The sequence below is a fragment of the Hakea prostrata genome, chromosome 8 (genome assembly GCF_041222555.1).
Source record: "Hakea prostrata isolate BN-2017 chromosome 8, UWA_Hpros_2, whole genome shotgun sequence".
NCBI lineage: Eukaryota > Viridiplantae > Streptophyta > Magnoliopsida > Proteales > Proteaceae > Hakea > Hakea prostrata.
This window is the reverse complement of record NC_142607.1, coordinates 28,660,606-28,681,531: the sequence shown is the minus strand read 5'-3', so window position 1 is coordinate 28,681,531 and position 20,926 is coordinate 28,660,606. Positions and strand designations below refer to the sequence as shown.

The 20,926-nt window shown below is 38.6% G+C and overlaps 1 protein-coding gene across 1 annotated transcript in view; it reads left to right on the top strand.

Annotated features, from left to right (window-relative positions):
- The window catches only part of LOC149007503 (PX domain-containing protein EREL1-like), a 31,885-nt gene extending 11,278 nt beyond the window's left edge, over positions 1 to 20,607 (top strand). The window contains 9 exon segments of the mRNA XM_089167497.1: positions 129 to 227; positions 424 to 510; positions 4,158 to 4,266; positions 4,445 to 5,214; positions 6,260 to 6,424; positions 6,512 to 6,754; positions 19,678 to 19,896; positions 20,139 to 20,360; positions 20,363 to 20,607. Coding sequence (XP_089023623.1) covers positions 129 to 227; positions 424 to 510; positions 4,158 to 4,266; positions 4,445 to 5,214; positions 6,260 to 6,424; positions 6,512 to 6,754; positions 19,678 to 19,896; positions 20,139 to 20,360; positions 20,363 to 20,392 — 1,944 coding nt within the window. The 3' untranslated portion in view covers positions 20,393 to 20,607.
- Positions 20,608 to 20,926: the final 319 nt, after the last annotated feature.

Here is a 20,926-nt window from a genome sequence, read left to right as displayed (position 1 = left end):
ATGCATAGGTTATCATCTGGCCTTAATTGTTTATCCAATTTGTACATTGGCTTTGTATAAAGTTCAAACAATATTTTTAATTCTCATCCTGCTTGAGTCATTTTCTGTTTTGACTTCCCTAGTTACAGTTTTACAGGGTTCAAGTTGGCATACAATCACCAGAAGGGGTTACTACTACGAGCACAATCCTGCGTAGATTCAATGATTTCCTAAATCTATTTACTGGAGTAAGTCTAACAACTTTCTCTGAGGTTTTAGCGTAAAACGTCTCCTTGTATTGCTGATCTTTTATAGAAAGACTGGCTTCATTGTGAGCATTAGGATTGGCCCTGGCTTTTTCAGGAAAACTTTATTTTTGTTTTTTAATTTTTTCATTACTTTTATTTAAATTCAAGTGTTTACACTAATGGCTTTCTTTTGTAGCTTAAAAAAGAATTCCCCAAGAAAAATCTTCCACCAGCTCCTCCAAGAGGCCTTTTGCGACTAAGAAGCCGGACGCTCTTGGAAGAGGTACGAAACTTTTTTTTTCTATTTCTTATATCCTAAGCTTATGCTGTGTGAATCTTTGAGATATGCCCCAAAGGTGTCATTTCTAGAACTGAAAAACCATTCTTGCTACAGTCTGTCCTTCTACCAACTAAAACCAGTTCGACCTGTCTTCACTCTTTATACATAATAATCTTTTTGGTACGTCTTTATACACGATAATTTGCATTAAGAGGGGCAAGCATGATGAAGAATGTCGCATTACAAATGTAAAAATAGGTTTTTGAGAACTTCAGCCTAATATGAATAATTAGGGCATGCATGGAAATATATTCCAGCATTTTTGTGCTCTTATGGGACACATTTAAATCAGAACATGTATTTGATGTGTTGGTCTTGCTAAAACCATAGTGCATTTCCTGATCATTTGAGAAACACAATGATAGTGGTACCAAAACTTATACAAGTCTTGACTGTCTATCTCCACCTCCATGTCTACCACTCTCACCACAATTACTACCACCACCTCCTCCTCCTCCTCCTCCACCACCTCCACCATAGCCACCAATAGCATAGAAAGGAAAATGTGCTTCTGTTAATATGCGTTTCGTACATATTCTGTCTTTCTTAGTGGCAAGAATACTTTTTTCCTAGTTTGCCATACAACATTTGCTTGCAGAGAAGTCTTCCAATTAAGAGTGACACCATCATATTTCTGTCTCAGAAATTACAATTTTGGAACAAAAGTGTTGCCACACAGCCTTAGGCTCCTGAAAGGAAACAACAGGAAGCTAAATGAAATGAATTCATTGCTGAAGGGGCAGTTTTTGTTTTTATTGCCACATGGTGGTGTATCTAGCTCTAAATCATAACATTTTTGGTGTTGAATTTTTATAAACTTTAAAAAGTATAATTCCAAATACGGTAAGATTTTTAGGTAGGTTATACAATCATGATTTCCCAAGTTTCCTTTACACAAAACCAATTCCTAATGGAGCCTTAGTGGTGCAGACCAGGGTGGCTTTCTGTTATGGTGGTCTTCATAGAGAGAACGATAGAAGGATGGAAGGAGGGGGGGGGGGGAAGAAGGAACTCACATTCACATACAGTCATGCAGAGCTTCACTAATAAAATTTTGTTATTCAAATTTTCATGCCTCTTTCTACTACAGTGCTTGATTAAATTGATACTCTACTAAATAGAATGCAAACTTCAACTAAGAAACTACCAAATTGGGCCACACTTAAGAAAAAGGAGAACTGAAGAAGATTGTACTTTATCTCGTAAAATAATTATTAAATTCTATGTAATTACCAGCCTTGCCAGACCAGAAAACCGGTTCGGGGATAGTCCTTGGTTTGGATTGCCAAGGTAGCTGATGTCGATCCAGCCAGGCTTAGGCTACTGCATCACTAGTGTTTCAGAAAAATCATGACCTGCAAATTGGGGAAAACTGAGAAATCACTTGGGCTATTTTGGATTCTGAGGGTTATGCATTCAGACTCAGAAATATAGAATCATCATAGGTTGATTAGGTCTTGTGACAATTGTACCTTGGGAAATCTTCTAGGGTTTGCTTAAATGCACTTTTTGGGGATAAGTGTAACTCCATAAGTGAAAGTGTTTTGAAATTGAGCTGAGGTAAGTACTAGAATTTGAGATTGAAAATGAAGATAAATAAATAGAGACAGAAGTCGGTGCAAGAAGTATATCAAATGAGCTTGCTCATGGAATTGCTCATGGAAGCATCACTTCTTTCTTCTTCACTAGGGTTGGAATCCTGCAAATCATTGAAAATGGCTTCATTGGAGTGTGAACACCAATTATATTTATATTTGGCCTTATCCATTATATGGTATGAGGATAAGGTTTTTGTGCAACAACCTATTGATCATGGGTTATGCAATGTGGGCCTCCACAGACTGGCATGCTGGTCCAACCAGTCTAAGTCATTCTGCATCAACTCAGGTTCATGCGAGCAGAGGCTCTCCCCCTGGCCAAAAACCTGATGTGGGCTCAAGGCCGCACCTAGGCTGGCCAAATCCTGAAAAGGGATAATATCGTCATTTTAGCCCCAATTAGCTGCTGATTTATTTTCAAAATTTTGGTTTTTATTTTTTGAGTCCAATCATGTCTTGAATTCTTAATTTTGAGTTAATTGTTTGAATTCTAGTGCCATTGGGAGTCTCTCTTTTAAGTAGGACTTCATGGATAAGTAGGTCTTTTGAGTTCTTTTATTTTATGTGGTCGTTATTTAACTCTAAGGGAGTATCCTAACTTATGAAGGGAACCCTAGTTGAGTTCGTTTCTAAGTCCTAGTTGAGTCTAAGTTAGTTTCCCAGTTAAAGTTAGAATCTTCTTTCTTGATGTAAGGCTATAAATAAGCCATTCTTTTATTTGTAAAGCAGTCTACATTGAATAAAGAATTGAAGAACTCTTGTGGGAAAACAGGTCGTGGCCCTCCTTCATCCCAAGCCAATCATAACCCTCCCCCTTATTTTCCCTTCTTGCGCAACCCCAGGAAACCCTGCCTCCTGCTATCATAGCCCCCTATTTCCTCTCTCCCACCCCTGCCTGCCCCATGGATCCCCTCCTCTACCCCCTGCGACACACCCAGACCCCTCCCCTACCTCCCTGCTACCTTGCGGCACCCCCTCTCCCCCTTTTTTCCTCTTGGCTACCTCTTTATCTCTCTCTTTTCTGACTTGCAGCAACCTGAAAATCAGAGAAGAAAATAAAAGAAAAGAAGAAAAAGAAATTAGAAAAAGAAAGAAGAGAAAAGAAGAAAGAAAGAAAGATTAGAAGAGATTGCCCAGGATCTTGCCGAGAACCTTTCTTTCTCTCAGAGATCAAGCCCATAGTTACTCTAAACCTTTCCAAGATCAATGCCCTCTATTCTCTTTCAACTCTTGGATGATTCTTGGTATCCTAAAACCATCCATAGGGATTTGATAAATCCCTTAGTTTACCCTTTTTCCCAAGTTATCCCAACCCATTTATATTTTGTTAATTGAGCTTTCCCATATTAATTTTGGGTAACTCATCATTCCATAGGAACTTATTACAGACCCTAAATTTCCTCTTATCAACCCCTCTAGTTTTGTCAAACCAAGTCTTATTCAAACCCTACCCATGGGAATTTAGTAAAAGCCCCAGCTTTTCCTAGCAACCCATAGACCTTTCCATTAGTATTCCTTGTCATCTTAGATCACCCATAGGATTTTGGTGATTATTTGCTGGAAGATTCTGGGTTAACCCTAAACGTAGGGAATTGTTTCAAAGAATCCTAACCCTAGAGTTGGCTTTATATCACAATTCCTATATGTTGACCATCAGAGGATTTGCATTGCTCATTGAGACCTAATTGATTTACTTAGGATCGAGAGAACTATATTTTGTTCTGAGAGGGCTAGCATGGTGTCTTCTCCCATTCTTCTCTCTCTCTCTCTCTTTCTTTTAAAGATTCGTAAATTGCTTGTCGGATATTAAACATGATTAAAAATTTAGTTTTGTTTCATTTTTTATGGAAATACTGTAAATAAATGCATGGTGAAGTGCATTGTTATATAAAGGGAAAATGAACGTTTAACTTACCAGAAATGGAAAATCAGCTGTCTATCTACTGATAGTATGGGTGATTAATGTTCTCAACATTGTTAGTTTTGTCACAGCGAAGGTGTTCATTGGAGGAGTGGATGGGAAGGCTTTTGTCAGACATTGATATATCTAGAAGTGCTCCAGTGGCTTCCTTTCTTGAGCTAGAGGCGGCTGCTAGGTCTTGTAGGTGGCTCCTTTTTTAATTCCCACCCTTATTCGTTAACTTGCATTAGCTTATGCTCTCGAACTTTGGAGGCATTTCACTTTAAAAAATTTCTGAATGGTTTGGAAAAGTTTTTAATGTATTTCATTTTTCCCTGAATACATGATTTAATATGGGGTATGGAATTTTTATTTTCAGCATTCTATGATGCAAATCAACATAGTGTAGAAGCAAATTCATCTGGAAACACTGTGGTTTCTTCGCTTCAAGTTCAACCCCATTCAGGTGTTTCTTTTCTTGCTGGTAGCTCATCAGTTGCATCAGATTATGGTAGCGATAATGCTAATGAGACATTTGAGCTTGGAACACCAGGGCAAGGAAGGGATTATAGCTCTGAAATCGGTCCTGAGGATATACCATTGGATCAAGAAGTGGCCAATTCTGTGAGGGCATTTGTCAATTTTGGCATACCTGGTGATAATGGTCTTTCTGTGAGTGAGTCCAATCTAGAGCCGCTAGAAGGATTTTCAAGGCACAAAAGTGGTACTAGAAGAGGAAAAAGTGTTATAAATCGGGATACATTAAATGGAGATGCTTCAAAAGATGTATTCCTTTCCAGAGAAAGGATGGAGTTCTTGTCTGAACCAGAGCATGGTAATGTAGCTGGTCATACTCGAAAGATCTCAACTGAGAGTGTTGGAAGCGACATAAGTTCCGTAAGAGGTAGTGAAATATCAAATTCTGGTGCCGCTACTTCATATGGTGATGGATCTCTTGACTTTCATGGAACCACTGATATACGGTATCCGGAAGATGTACAAATTGTTCTTCCATTGGATCAGCGCAATAAAATGAATAGAGTCCTTGTGACCATGCAGCAGAGACTAGCTACAGTAAAAACAGACATGGAGGATCTTATCGCAAGACTAAATCAAGAAATGGCTGTGAAAGAGTACCTTACAACAAAGGTGAATGCCAGAACATCCATGCATTCTGTTGCATTATTTATGTTATAAATTTGATTAGACCTGAGTTTTGGTTGAGTTTTTCTTCCTGTTTCATCTGATATTATATTTCTCAGTTGTTTTTCTGTGGTCAATATTGAGTTTTCTTGACTTCCATTGTTTCATTTTTTTTTTCTATTTGTTTTGGGATTTATACAATTTTGTTGGGTGGGGGTGAGTTTCACTATTGGAAATTTGGTTACTAATTTTAGCTTTTCAGCTTCTAGGTTGATCTGTCAAAGATTGAGGATGTGGGGGTGGGGGGCAGTGGGGGTGTTAAGGCGGCACTTTCTATTGTTGTTTCCTCAGGATACCTACATTTTAAGTGAGTGCTCCTGTCCTATTGCCATTTGTCAAGCATTTAGGATTAGTGTAGCATAGAAGGGGCCCCATCAGTTGACACCCTGTGCTATTGAGTCAGAAGTCAGAATGTATTTATGAAAAAAAGAGCACCCCAATGCATGTGGCTCCTGCTACTGAACGGTCCGGAGGGCCAAATATATACAGCCTTAACCTTCTGATTTTCAGGAGAGGCTATCCCAAGTTTTGAACCCAGAACTTCTTAGTTATGATGGCACATCTCAGCTGCTTTATTTTTGCTGCATGCTCTCTCTCTCTCTCTCCCCCCCCCCCCCTCCTTCTTTTGGGTGTGGGAGACTTGCCTAAGTTTGTTAAGTTTGATATTTCTTACACCGATTGTTCAGCAGAGAGCTCGTATTATATTTTTCCACAACTGTGTTTAGTTAGAAATGTGAGAACAGGAAACTGACTACATTAAGATCACCAAGTTTACTGAGATTGAGAATAACCATGGTCAGAAATGTGTGAAGAGGAGACTTTTGCAGCTTCCTTCCAACTTAACCATGGACTTTCTATTAGCTATATTTCTATAATCACCTAGTTTATTGAGCTGGAAATGTGTAAAATAGTTTTAATTACCACACGATATTCTCATTCTTATCTTAACATTCTGGGCCTGATAAGTTTTACTTTGATCTCACTTGCTCAGGTCAAGGACTTGGATGTGGAACTTGAAAGCACGAAAGAGAAAGCTAAAGAAAATCTGCAGCAAGCCATTCTAAATGAAAGGGAAAGATTTACCCAAATGCAGTGGGATATGGTAGAACTTCAAAGGAAGTGTTTAGAGATGGAGTCAAAATTGAAGTCTGAGCAGGTTCCTTTTTTGACTCTTGACAGCCTTTTGTTTATAATAACTTAAATTAATGACTTCGAATGATAAATGATCGTGAGAATATTCCAGGACGAAAAGGTTCTTACAGAGTCTACAAAAGTATCTGCTGTTCAGGAGAAGGAACTGTTGATGCAGGAGTTGGACTTAACCAGAGAACAGGTGCGAAATTTGCAAAAACGTCACGAAGAGCTTGAGCTGAAATCAAAAGCGGATGTTAAAGTTCTTGTTAAAGAGGTTAAATCCCTTAGAAGTTCTCAATCAGATCTAAACCAGAAGCTTAGTCAATCACTGAAGGAAAAATCAGAGTTAGAGGTAACTTCATGTTACTTAACATTTCTATTGTCTAGAAAGGTTGAGGTAATTTTATTAGTTTAGTCAGTTTGTCTTCTTCAATTTAAGCTTCCGGTCTTTTTCACTGTGAGATATTGTTGTAGCCTTAATTGAATGAGGGCCACTAGGAAGGTCTTTCAAAGAGAAGTGAACAATACCGTAATGTGAACAAAAGTATGGTCTTGAATCAGATCTTAAGAAGGGAAGGGTAACAATACTGAAAGTAAACTCTCTGCTCTTGCTTGTATTTAAGCTATGCTCGTCATGGTACGGATTTGAATGTGAGCTACATTATTGCAAACTATTGCTCTGCTGAAAAAACATGCATTCCTAGCTTCTGTTCTCAACGAATTTCACACACCTGAAGTGGATTAAGTTTAACTTCATTGTAGAAAGCATTATAAGAGGCATTTCTTTGTAATATGCTTCAATTATCTTGAAATTTATCCTTGCAGTTTCAATTTTAACTAGCCTTCTTTTAATGGATGATATAAGTAGCTTCTGTTTTTGGGTTATCAGTTTTAACTTTTTCTTCAGTACTTGGGCCATCTTTGGTTGGATTTCCATTTCCATTTCAGATTAGTTTCTTAAAATAACTCAACAAATAGCTTTTGGGTCATGAAATGGAATTTGTTTGCTTCCATAATAAATCCATTTTGGACTTCTTGTTAAAATCAGAGATGCAGAGGGAGAACGATGCAAATCAGAGCATAGCCCAAGGAAAGGAATGGACACTTTTCATGGGGTGGGTTAAACCCTATGTACAAGCTATACACCACGAACAAGGTCCGAATGTAACCAAATTAGAGAAGTTAATCTTCTATGGTGAAGGTCAAACTCTCACACTATAAAGAATGGACACTTTTTGGAGGATGACATGATCTATTGGTTGAATTCTGAGTAATTTGAAGAGACAAATCTGTGGTTGATTTTAGTAAATCAGATATCCCACATTAAATCAGAATTCTGAGTAATTTGAAAAGGCATGGGTGGTTAGCTTGCCACCTCGAAAGACTAGTCTCCCTAATTGAAGAAAGCTTATTTGCCAACTTTTCCACCCCAATGAACCAAACAAGCCACACTTTGGGATTTCATGGAAAAATTTGCTTTTTTAAACTTTTTCCCACCCTAGCTTTATTCCAGCAAGCAAACAGTGCTAAATGATAGGACCATTCTTGGATCCTAAAAAGTATCAAAGACTTGTAGGTAAATTAAATTATTTGTCTGTAACTCAACCTAACATTGCCTTTCATGTTGGTGTGGTGAGTCAATTCCTGTCCGTTCTGCAGACATCTCATTGGATGCTGTCATACGAATATTCAGATATCTTAAAAAGGCTTTTGGGTGTGACTTGTATATAATGACCATGGGCATAGGCATATTGAAGGTTTTTCTAATGCAAAGTTTGGCTGGATCTCCTATTGATAGAAAATCAACTACATGGTACTATACATTTGTTGGTGGGAACCCCTATCTTGGAAAAGTAAGAACAAACAACGGTGGTAAGGTTAAGTGCAAAATTTGAGTATTGTGCTATAACACGTCAGTATGAACTAATATGGATAAAATAGTTACTAAAAGAACTTTGATTTACTGATAAATCATCAATGAGATTATGGTGTGACAACTAAGTTGCATTTGCATAGCTTCCAACCCGGTCTTTCATGAATGCACTAAGCATATTGAAGTATGTCACTTTGTCATGAGAAACTACAACAAAATGTGATATCTCCACCCAAGTTCGAACATGATAACAATTTTCAGATTTGTTTACTAATGCTTTGGGGAGTGTAAATTGCAGAAAACAAGGAGGAAGTATATAGAAGGAGAAGAGAAGAAGGATACGATTTAGCTGAGGCTTCGCTTCTTGTTGTGAACACTTCAAGACTGAATAGCTTTATTTATACAACTAAATTGAATACAACTAGGAACAGATTCGAATTCAGATTAGGAGTCTACTAGCTTAATTTTTAACCTATTTAATGCATATTGGGTCCACCAGACCTATCGATGGTCTTCTTTAGACCAAAAAATGCCCCACTTACGCTCCCCCTCAAGCTTGAGTATATATATTTTCCATACCCTATTTATTGCAAATATACTCAACCCTAGTACTTACCAGAGCATTAGTAAATAACTCTGCTAAGTATTCTCCTATGCGAACATGACTAGGAGATATCATGTTATGTTGTAACTTCTTATGAACATAGTGATAATCAACTTCAATATGCTTGGAGCATTTATGAAAGATTGGATTGGAAGCTATCTGAACGGTGGCTTGGATATCGCGCTGAGTTTCATGGGTGATTCATCAGCCAATCCAAGGTCTTTTAAGTAATTGTCTTATCTATAAGAGTTCTCATGTAACATGCGGCATGGCACAATATTCTGATTCTAAACTTAACCTTCCCACCACTGTTTGTTTCTTACTTGGCTAGAATACGAGATTCCCACCAACAAATGTACAATACCTTGTAGTTGATCTGTCAATAGATGAACCAACTCAGTCTACAACAGGGAATCCTTTGGAGAATATGCAGATGCCAATGAACCTTACATGAAGTCCAAGTAGCCTTTTTAAGGTATCTAAGTATTCTTATAATAACATCTCAATGAGATGTTTAAGGAGCGGACAGGAATTGACTCACCACGCTAACTGTAAAGGCACTATCAGCTTGAGTGATAGTCAAATAATTCAATTTTCCTATACTTCTTCGGATGGTAAAAAATGATCTTATCATCTGGTGTAAGCTCCAAATTGGTTTCCATGGGGAATCTGAAGGTTTTGACCCTAGCATACCTGTTTTAGAGAGTAGATCAATTACATGTTTTCTTTTGGATAAAAATATGTCCTTGGATTGAGCCACTTTCACACCTAGGAAACACTTGAGTTTTCTCACATCTTTAATATGAAAAGTCTGTCATAAGTAACTCTTCTCTCAATTCCCACCTAATCTTCTACTATAATGATAATATCATCAACATAAACCATAAGAATATTCTACCAATGGGAGTGTTTAAAAAACACAAAATGATCACTCTCACACCGTGTCAGCCTAAATTGAAGATGATTATAGTAAACCGACCAAACCATGCACAAGACCATTACTCTAGCCCGTATAGTGACTTTTTGAGTTTACAAATCTTACCCTGCTCCCCTTGAGCAACAAACCTAGGTGGTTTCTCCATATACACTCCCTCATGAAGATCTCCATAGAGGAAAACATTCTTCACATCTAATTGATATAGTGGCAAATGGTTGGTAGTAGCAAGAGATCAAAATACAAATAGAAGAAAGTTTAAGAAAGTTTAGCAACAGGTGATAAAGTGTCCAATTAATCAATTCCATACAATTGGCATAGCCCTTCACAACAAGTCTTGCCTTTAGTTGAGCCAAAGATCCATCAGGATTAATCTTGACCGTAAAGACCCATGGACAACCAATAGTAGTCTTCCTTAAAGGTAGAGAAACAAGATCCCAAGTCTGATTTTCTTTTAAGGCCATTAATGTGTCATTCATCACAACAGCCTACCCCAGATTAGACAAAGCCTTGGAAATAGATTTTGTCACTTTGGTAATGGGTATTGCTTGATAGTGGACAGAGTGATGGTGAAACAAGATGATAAACCATCATAAAATTCAAGGTTAGAAATAAGGTATTTAACACAACTTGTAGAAAGCAATGGGAACATCAAGATTAGTTGAAGGGGGAACTAGTCTTGAATGACAAAAGTAAACTTTGGTGATTGCCAGTGGTGTGGCAGGTAAAGTAGTACCCTGAGGAAAAACACTTTGGGATAATGGTACAGAGAGATCGTCATTAAGCTCAGTTAAACTATCTATATCATTCAAATAAGGAGTATATTCATAGAAAGAAATATCAACAGTAACAAATATTTGTGTAGGTTAAAATAATACCAGTGATAACCCTTTTTATGAGAATATCCAACAAACAAGCATTTAAGAGCTCGGGATCTAGCTTAGATTTTCCAGGACGGTGATCGAATAAAACAAACATTGCCAAAAACACGGGAAAGCAAAACAAATAAAGGGGAAGAAGGGAAAAGCAAATAATATGAAATACCACCTTGTAGCATAGAAGAAGGCATACGATTAAGAAGATAGCAAGCAGTCAAAACAACATCAGCCCAAAAAGGTTTAGAAATTTTCATCTCAAATGATAAAGAGCGGGTGTAACCTTTATCAAGTGTCTATTTTTCCGTTCAGCAACCCTATTTTGTTGAGTATCAATACACAAAGATTAATGAACAATTCCATTCAAACCATAAAGATTAATGTCTATTCTTTTGCATTATCACTATGGGAAGTGCAAAATGGAACACCAAATTGATACTAATTTTTGTGCAGCAGAACCGACAAGGATTATTCCTTTCTTCCCTTTGGTTGAACCCTCTAAAACCCTTAATCTGAACCCTGTTCACATTGTGACCGACTTATAAAGTGTGAAAACACCCTCTCGAACCCTAGAATTTTCGTCTTTATTTGCTGGAATTTCCTGGGCAACCAAAAATCTAGGAAAATTACCTTGTTACCCTAACTCTAGATCCTGGTTTACATCAATGGTATCAGAGCAACAAGTCCCAGCACCTTTTAGGAAGTCTATAACCATCATGGATGATCTAGGAATCAGTAGGCAGCTGGAGCAAATTCTGAAGGGCCAGCAAAATATACTTGTTCAAATGACTAAGCTGAAACCAGGTTTGCAAACCTAGAGGAAAATTGGAGCAGCTGCCCTTCCTACACCACAGTCCAATTAGGGGAAATCAGGAAGACACAGGCGATCAGAGCAACTTAGAAGGACTTCAAGATGCAGCACTTGGTGGATCCATAGGCTGAAAAACCCAGTCAAGAAAGCAACTACAGCAGCCTTAGCCACTACATCCAGGACTATCCAGTCAGTAAGTGTTCTTGAGGAAGTGGAGATATAGTCTCCCAAATCCGTAGGCACTTGGTGGATCCGTAGGCTGAAAAACCCAGTCAAAAAAGAAACTACAACAGCCTTACCCACTACATCCAGGACTATCCAGTCAGTAAGTGTTCTTGAAGGGGAGATACAGTCTCCCAAATCCACCAGTCAACCCCTCCAAAGGAAGTACAGTGTCCACCTTGGAAGAAGCCGTAGAAGAATTTTCTGAAGACAAAAGGCACTTGGACAGCCCACAAGACCATGATGGGCTAGTAAGAAGTACAGTAATGCTGCCAACGCTTTCCAAGGTAACTACTGAGGAGTTCCAAAGAGTCCACAAGGTTCCAATCATGGAGAACCAGGAGGAGATCAAAGCCCTTGAAGATAAAGCCCTAATTGACAATGAGAGTGCCTCTAAGAAGTATGGGGACATGATCGAGGCAAGTACACCAGCAGAGGACAAGCCTCTAAAGATTCCTCCGATTGAAGATTACCAACAACAACAATAAGCCTTGTCCCAACTAAATGAGGTCGGCTACATGGATTCTTGCCTTCCAATCAGTTATGTTTGAGATCGTGCTAGATACTAGGCTTAAGCTATGCATATCCTTTCTCACCACTTCTCTTAAGGTTATCTTAGGTCTACCCCTAGCTCTTCTAGTTCCTTCAATTTGGATTATATCACTTCTCTGTACAAGGGCATTTATAGGTCTCCATTAAACATGATCGTGCCACATTAAACGACTTTCCCGAAGCTTATCACTTATGGGAGCAACTTCCAGACCAACTCTATTATGATCATTCCTTATCGTATCCTTCCTAGTTTTGCCCCTCATCCATCTTAGCATCCTAATTTCTGCTACACTGAGTTTATCTATATGATTCTTTTTAATAGCCCAACACTCTGCATAGTACATCATAGCTGGTCGAACGACGGTCCTATAGAATTTTCCTTTAGGCTTTAATGGAATACGTCAATCACACAAGACCTCGAACGCACCTCTCCACTTCATCCACCCTAGTTTAATTCTTTGGGAAACATCACCCTTTATATCTCCTCTTTATTTAGTTACCTAAAAGAATCACTTTGAGGAATCTCCTTATCATCAAATTTCACCACCTCATCGTTTACCTGATCATGACTAAAGTTACTACCTCCGATTGAAGATTACCGTGGCCCTAAATTTGAAGTTTCAAAGTTGCTGCCCATAGAGTCTAGATCAGCACCAGCCTCTCTTCTGCACTATACTGAACCCTTCCTTAACCTTAAAGGGTATCTTGATGGAGTCACCGCAGCAGCACACTCCTTGGATTTGATATCTTCATCATGCCTGCTTAGACCTATGAAGAAAAGGCCCCTCGACTTGAAGAGCACATTCACCAGACCATCATGCTTCTGGAGCTCTGTCTAGGAGTAGTACTGGCAGCCTTGTACCTATTACTTCCTCCCCACTGCAAGATGTGAGGACGAGTCCACACTAGGGATTTCTGACGCATTGAGCCAGGAATGCTAGAGCAGCACATTCATTAGCAGATGAATGTTTTCAAGAAGGGGAGTATTGATTTGAACCCAGGGACCCCCTGGCCGAAACCTCAAGGGCCCCCTAGGATGGCTCCAAGAAGCACCCTAGGCTGGCCGAACCCCTTTGGAGGGGTATTTTGAGCAATTTATCCTGTACTTTTATTCTGGGATTAATTCTAGTATTTTTCAGACTTTTAATGAGTCCAATTTTGCAATTTGAGTTAAGTTTGGAGACTTTTATTTTGAGTTAAGTGGAAATTAGTTAGTTGAGATAAGATAAGATTCCTTATCTTATTTGTTAGGAGTTGCTTTATCATTAAGAGTCCAGTCCAAGATGTAATTGGATCTTTATTTTATATAGAGTTCCAAGTTAATTCAGAGTCTTTTTTTTTTGTTTTTCAAGGCTATGAATAGCGTCTTTGTGTAATGTTATTTTTAGATTGGATTGATTAACGAATTGAGTGTTTTGCCAAGAGGTGGCAGGGTTCCTTTGAGGGGGACCTGCGGTTGTCTAGAGAAACATTCTAATCTTCTGCCTTCAACCTTCAAGTGCATTCTCAGCATTCAAAGCATTAATTGCATCAAGCATCACCAACATTCAAGTAAGCAAAAGACTCCAAACCCCAGCCCCAACCTTCCCCTCCTTGTTGCAACCTCCCCACCCCCTTCCCTTTCCCCGTGCGACCCTATAGTACCACTTCCAGACCACCGTAGTCTCCTCAGCCCCTCCACCTCTTGTTAGACCTAGGAAACCATCCCCACCCTATCACAAATACCCCCTCACCCTTCCCATTTAATGTCCTTCAAGCCCTAGCCCTCTCCCTAGTCATTGTGACCCTCCCCCTTTCCCCCTCTTCCTCATGGCAGCCCATCCTACTCCCACTAGGAAACCCTCAATGCTGGCCCCTTTCAAGCTCCTTTCACCTCCATTAGGATCGCATGAGCCATAGGAACAACTGCCTCTGTTACTTTATTCAAATATGCCCTACTTCCCTAACTTTAGAAAATCCTGCACTTTGTCTTCCTCCTTGAGATTCTGCAGAAATTTTAAATTTCTTGAAAACTGATTCTGTTGAGTTCTTTTCAATCAATTCCTAATCTGATTGGTAGAACATCAATAGAATTCAATTTCTGTGCAGGAGAACCAGCAAGGATTAGCCCTTTCTTTCCCTCTGGCCGAACCCTCTAAAATGCTAAATCTGAACCCTCCCAAATAACCTGGACCCTGTTCACTTTGTGACTCACTTCTAAGTGTGCAAACACCTCTGGAACCTTTGAATTTTTCATCTTTATTGCTAGAATTTCCTAGGCAACCATAAATTTGGGAAAATTACCTTGTTTCCCTTAACCCTAGATCCTGGTTTACATTGAGGACAAGTTCTCCATACATAAAAAATGAACTAAAGAAATGGGTGGTCAGACCTTTTAGGGACATGAGGGGGATATTTCACATGGTGAAGCTTCCCATAATGACAAGACTCACAATTCAAACTGGAAAGAGAGCAAAAATGATTATTTAATAATTTTAAAGTTTCTAATAAGGGATGTGTCGGTGATGTGGAATGGAGAAACTGGATTAAGAGACAGAAGAAGTGCCCTCGAACAAGTACAGGTCCCCTGGACACTCGACCTCTACCAAGCTTCTTCTTTGTCATAAGATTCTAGAAGAGACAAAAGAGAAAAAGGTAACAAAATAGTTATATGTGGTAGTGAATTTATGGACAGACAATAAATTGAAAGGGAAACTAGGGATATAAAGGACAAAGGATAGGGTGAGGGAATTAGTATGGTTGATAGTGCCCATTCGTTTGACGTTGGTGTGGAACCCATCAACAAGTATAATAGCGGAGGAAGATGAACAAAAAGAAAAGTGACCTGTGGTCTAAGTCATGTCAATAGATGCTTTTGAATCAATGATCCAAGGGCAGCAGGTGGATGAAAGGAAAAGTGTGGCATTACTTGTCTGAATTAGGGTGGCAATCGAGGGCTGCAATAGTGTAGCCTAAAACTGTGTAAAACGAGCATAGTCTTCATTTGGCATCTTCACTATCTTACCTGTAGATTGAACTGTGGTTGTAGGTGGGCACTCTGAAGTGGCAACATTAGCAACATGTGGTGGCTTTCCATGAACCCTCCAATAGAAAAGTTGAATGTGACCAAGATGTCCACAGTCATGACGTGTCCTAGCCTAGCCAATGGATGAGTATAGTTTTGAGAATCAAAAAACTTTCAACGATTATTTCCATGACTCCGTTTTGTATTTTGTCCCCCTGAAGTACTCTGAGAAACTGTGGCAAGTCCCAATTTGTCCATAGTTTGTTTGGCAACACACAATACTCTTAAAAAGGTGTGAGTTGGATTGGGAACCCAATCACTACCAAGGATTTGAGCTCAAACAACATGATATTCTTTTTCTCAGGCTTCCTAAAAAGCTCATTATTCCTAGATTCTAAATTTTGCAAAATCTCGTCGAAATTTCGCCATTTCGTTAACTAGCAAACGAAACAAGCAACAAAACCAAAAAGTTCGAAAATTTTCCAAAATTTTGTAGGAAATTCCATCTTGCAAGATTTCACCTATAAAAAGTCATCTTTCGGTCAAAATTTCACTCATTGAGGAGAAATTGTCCTTCTAATCTTGAACTTCTCTCTCATTTCTTGACTGGTTTTGGCCTTATTTGAGTCGATCTTTGGTATCTACCACTTGTTCTTGCATGGTTCTTGCTAGCAAACGCGTGTATTGCGTGGAGTGAGGTTTTTCATCTCATAGGTAACCACTCGTCTCCAAACTAGAATTTTTTACAAAATTGTATGATAGAATGTTGTTAGATGGGTATGGATTTAATATATATTAAACACTATGAGCCAATCTATGAAATTCAAGGTGTCAAAAATTTTATTAATTTTCGGGTGTTAAAGCAATCTATTTTCCTACATTGAAATGTAAAAGATATACATGATATATGCCTTGTATGGTGATGGAATAAATATGATTTATGGTCTCACAGTCATAGATTTGGAATATTTTTCCACCCAATAAATATTTATTTTATAAAATTATTAAAATGTTTTTCACTTGACTACTTGTATATTGAATTTTAGTCGTTGATTTTTTTTGTTGCATTTTAATCAAGATCTTAGTGTTCTTTTGCATCAGATGCATATTTACATTGGTTAAACTCATGTTCCAAACTTTCAGTTTTGCTCGCATATAGCCGGGCATGTGCGGATCAAGAACACCACTTTGGGTTGGATTCTAGGTAAAAATAACACACCCAATGTGTTTGTTGGCTTCAAATTAGGTTAGGCTCTAGAAACCAAGCCCGAATGGCCAAAAAAACCCACTGAGATGACAAAATCTTTAAAAAAAAATAATCCAAAATTTCGGGGAAATCTCGCTGAAATTTTGGAATTTCAGTCATCTAGATACCTATTGAGATGATCGAGTTGAGCGAAATTTCATACCTTGATTACAGCAAGTTCTCTCTCTCTCTCTTCTTCTTCTCTTTTTTTATTTTTTATTTTTTATTTTTTATTTTTTTATTATTATTTTTATTTTTTAATAATATCAGAGGAGATTTGTAGAATCGAATTTAATTCTTCACACATGCTCTTAAAGCTTGCAAAATATTGAGTGATAACCCTACCTCTTCTATGGACCCAATAAAACTCCTATGATAAATCATATATTTTGGCTAGATTGTTCTATCCAGAATATAACACTTTTAGATATTCTCAAAGACTCATGGCTCCCTAATAGTCTGCAAGTGGTTACAATCATCTCCTATAGAGTTAAACATTTGGCCAAATATTCGAGCGTCAGTGGTTTCCCAATGAGCTAATTTGGTCAAATGATCTAGTTTTTTTCGTCCAGTGAGAAAACCCCAACTATAGCTTTTCGTTGGGAAGTTCAATGCACCTTCCATTTTTTTTTTTTTTTTTGTCAGTCAATTGACAGGAGGATGAGGACATTATCCCAGTCATGGAACTCTTATTAGATGTTGAATCTGTTTCTCCCATATCAAATATTCCAGAATCATAGAAAATTTAGATAACAATCCACAGAGATCCCGAGAAAATTACCCACAAAGAAAGGAAACCATTGATCAAAAGTTTTACCCCAAAAAAGAGTCCCTTCAAGCTTTCTTCCTAGTAAAATAGGTAAACTCAGCACAATTAATACCTCAACCAAGAACAGAAGAGGAACCCAATTGCAGATAACAAGCAGGCCCCAAAGAAAGATATTAATCAATCCCAAATCAGCTATCACAAAATATTATCAGCCCCTAAATCTTATACAGGTTCACAAAGTAAATCAGTTGCAAACTGCTGTACCAAGTCTAGGTTTGTTTCAAACAACACAAACAGCCCTCAAAAATAGGATTTTAGACTCCAATTGATCAGCAGGGCCTGATCCCAACATACTTGCATAAACCAGTCCCAGAAAGTCAGAAAATTAGGAGGATGCGGTAAGCATACCCCGAAAGAAGAAAGAGCATTACAAGCATCCATTCAACAAACTGGGACTCGATATTTTTGCAGTTGATGAAGAATCAACCTCCCATATCAGTTCCAGAAGGTCAAAAGACCAGCACAGAGCGCTGCTGCAAGGTGAGAATTTGTTGTAGATGACTCTCAAACCTGTATTGATTACCCCACCACTCTGTGGCAGGAAGATAAGAGAACTTTCAGAGAATTGTTGGCGTGGGGACTTGAAGGCTTTGATAACCACAGCTCTGATACCATGTAAATCACAGAAAAGAGGAAAAAGATGAGAAGGACGAGAGGAGGTTACGATTTAGCTGAGGCTTCACTTTCTTATAGAGAAGACCTCAAGATGGAATAGCATTATTTATAATGATGAAACTAACTTGAATACAACTAGGAAACTAACTTGAGTACAACTAGGAAACAAATTCAAATTCGGATTAGGAGTCTACTAGCTTAATTTCTAACCTATTTAATCTAGAACAGATTACTCTTGACGGTCCTCTTTGGATCAAAATGTCCCTCTCACAGGGGATACTATAGGTTGAGTATATTTGTAACAAGCTGGTCATGGAAAATATATATGCTCCAGCTTGAAGGGGAGCGTGAGAAGGGTATTTTGGTCCAAATAGGACCATCGGTCTTAGTCTGAGTTTGAGTCCTGTTTGAGTGAGGATTTTTGGAAGTCAGAGTCCTAATATGTCTGAGTTAGTCTCTAGTTGTATTCTATCAATTTTATTATATAAATAAGACTATAGATCTCAGTGCTTCACAACAAGGCAAACTGCTACGGGAGCAGCGCTGCTCCGAGCAGTGGTCAGTTGAGATGTATTTTGGGCTCCAAAATGCATCTCAACCATTGAATCAAGCGTGGATTTGACCACTGCTTGGAGCGGCCTGCTCCGTAGCAAGGTCCAGAACAAGAGGGTGAAGCTTCAGTCCAATCGTGGCCTCATTCTCATCCTCATCTTTCTCTTTAATTTACTTATACAAGTGAAAGGAATCTTTATTGTGCATGGTAAAGGAATTGAAAACCTATTAAAATAAATTAGATTATAAGAAAAAGAAAAAGAAAAAAGAACCTAAGCCATCCTTGAATTAAAAAAAACTAAGTAATCCTTATCAGCTTATTCTGTATGCTTGCCTTCTGATATTTTCAGGTCTATCATAATGAATATACATAGGATTAAAGACCTCACACATACATAACCCAGCTGAAAGCTTATTTCCAATTAAATAAGTTCTTTATACTAACCATCTGCATTACACCAAAAGGAAAATGTGGAGGAGAGAGTTACTCAAGAGGGGTGTTGTACTGGTTACTGACTCATGCGATGAGCTTGTACCTAATTTTGAATGACTTAACCTTGGGGCATGATGAGGAAGAGAGGATTAGGGACAGAGTGAGAGAAAGGGTGGCATTGCAGAGAGAAGAGGTCCCCCTGCCGCTGGGGGGGGGGGGGGGGGGGTTGAGCAGAGGTAGGGTTGGAGGTGAGGGACAAAACAGGGAGGGGGCATTGTGCATGGATCCATGGGGAGGGGTCAGGGCAGTAAAGAGGTTACCCCTCCCCAGGGGAAGCATGGCTGGAAAGAGGCATGGTGAGGAGGAGTTGCTGTGCCGGCAGCATCAGTGGGGTGAAGGAACAAAGATGAGGGAGGGAAAATCATAAAATCGAAATTGGGGAATATCTTCTGTTATATCCAAGTTTCAGCTTCTAATCTTTCTGTTTCTAATAAATAGGGTGTGTAACTCCATACCAGATTCCCAAAAGATTTAAAACTGCTCCCTGAATGTGTAACAGAAAACCTGTAGCAGTCTTTTATTGTATTTTGTGTTTATGCAGACAGTAGGAAAGAAATAATGAGCAGCCTTTAGTTCCATTTCTGAGAATGTGATTGGTTTCTTCAAGAATTGGTATGTCCTTGAACTGCATAATCTTGACCATGTGTGTTTTTTGATGATATCAGCATTTTCTTAGAAGGGAAAAACAAAGAAAGGAAAATGCACAAATCGCTAGTGCAAAGCTGCTGCATGAATGTGGTATTCTTCGTAATCGCCTTCAAGAATGCAGTGTGGACTCCCTTGCAGAGGAGGAAGATAAATTCACCATGGATTCTTCTTCAGTTGCAGATGCTTTGGATGTCCTGGCAACTTCCGACAACAGGATTGGCCTCCTAGTTGCAGAGGTATCTTTCATATCAACCGTATCTTGCATACTGTTTTCTTGGCAACAATCCATCCTTGATGTCTCCACAAACTTTTTGTTATGGTTATTGCTTTTTTTTTAATTGTTTAATTAATTTATTTTTTGGGGTGTCATTGGAGGGTGTTTATGGCACCAATTTTCACATCCTCTCCATTTGTGGCCTCTTGCAATGTTATCTTTTGTCCTACCAGTTTTTCATTCATCTATACAAAATTTAATCAGGCACAACTCATAGCGCAAGACGAAGATGCTGTTGCTTCTTCCAGTAGAGATCACAGTATGATTGGGAATGATTTAAGAACAGATGATCAGGTGAGGAAGATGCTGACAGATATCTTCATTGACAATGCCCAATTAAGGAAGCAGGTTAATTCTGTGATCCGTCGTGCTCTCAAGACACTAGTTATGACCAATAAAGATGATGAGAAGGAAGAATCATCAAAACGATGGCACTGAACAGATTTATAGAAAGATGAGGTTTGGGTATATTATCATACACTTGATTCCTGATCAATTTGAGATTATAAGGGTGCCGCCTTGACCACTCTCCTCATGCTTCATAGAAGTTCTTTCTGTTTGTTCACTGTGGTTGATGCAGTAAATGTGCAGTAATTTTTGTTATTTCATATATAAATAACCTAAGGAATCATTGCTGTAATGTATTTTTGGAAATCTTTTCTCAACCCCCCCCCCCCCCCCCAAAAAAAAAGGAGAGAAGACAGACTTCAAACCACCCCTTGTTTCTTCTCTCTTTTGCATCAAAGTAATAAAATAGGAAGATGATGAGCATCTAGAAATAGAAACATCTCATGGAATTTCACTGGGTTGGCAATTCTGCGTAAAATACTCTGGTAATTGTGCTGTTCATGAGCTAACGAATCGAATTATTGGTGTTAATTCTGAAACAAAAATTGAGAGCAAACTAGAACAGGTCGAAGAAACAAGATTCAATCCAACTGATTGATGGTGCATATGGTTTTTGGCTTATTAGGGTAATCTGTAGAATTTTA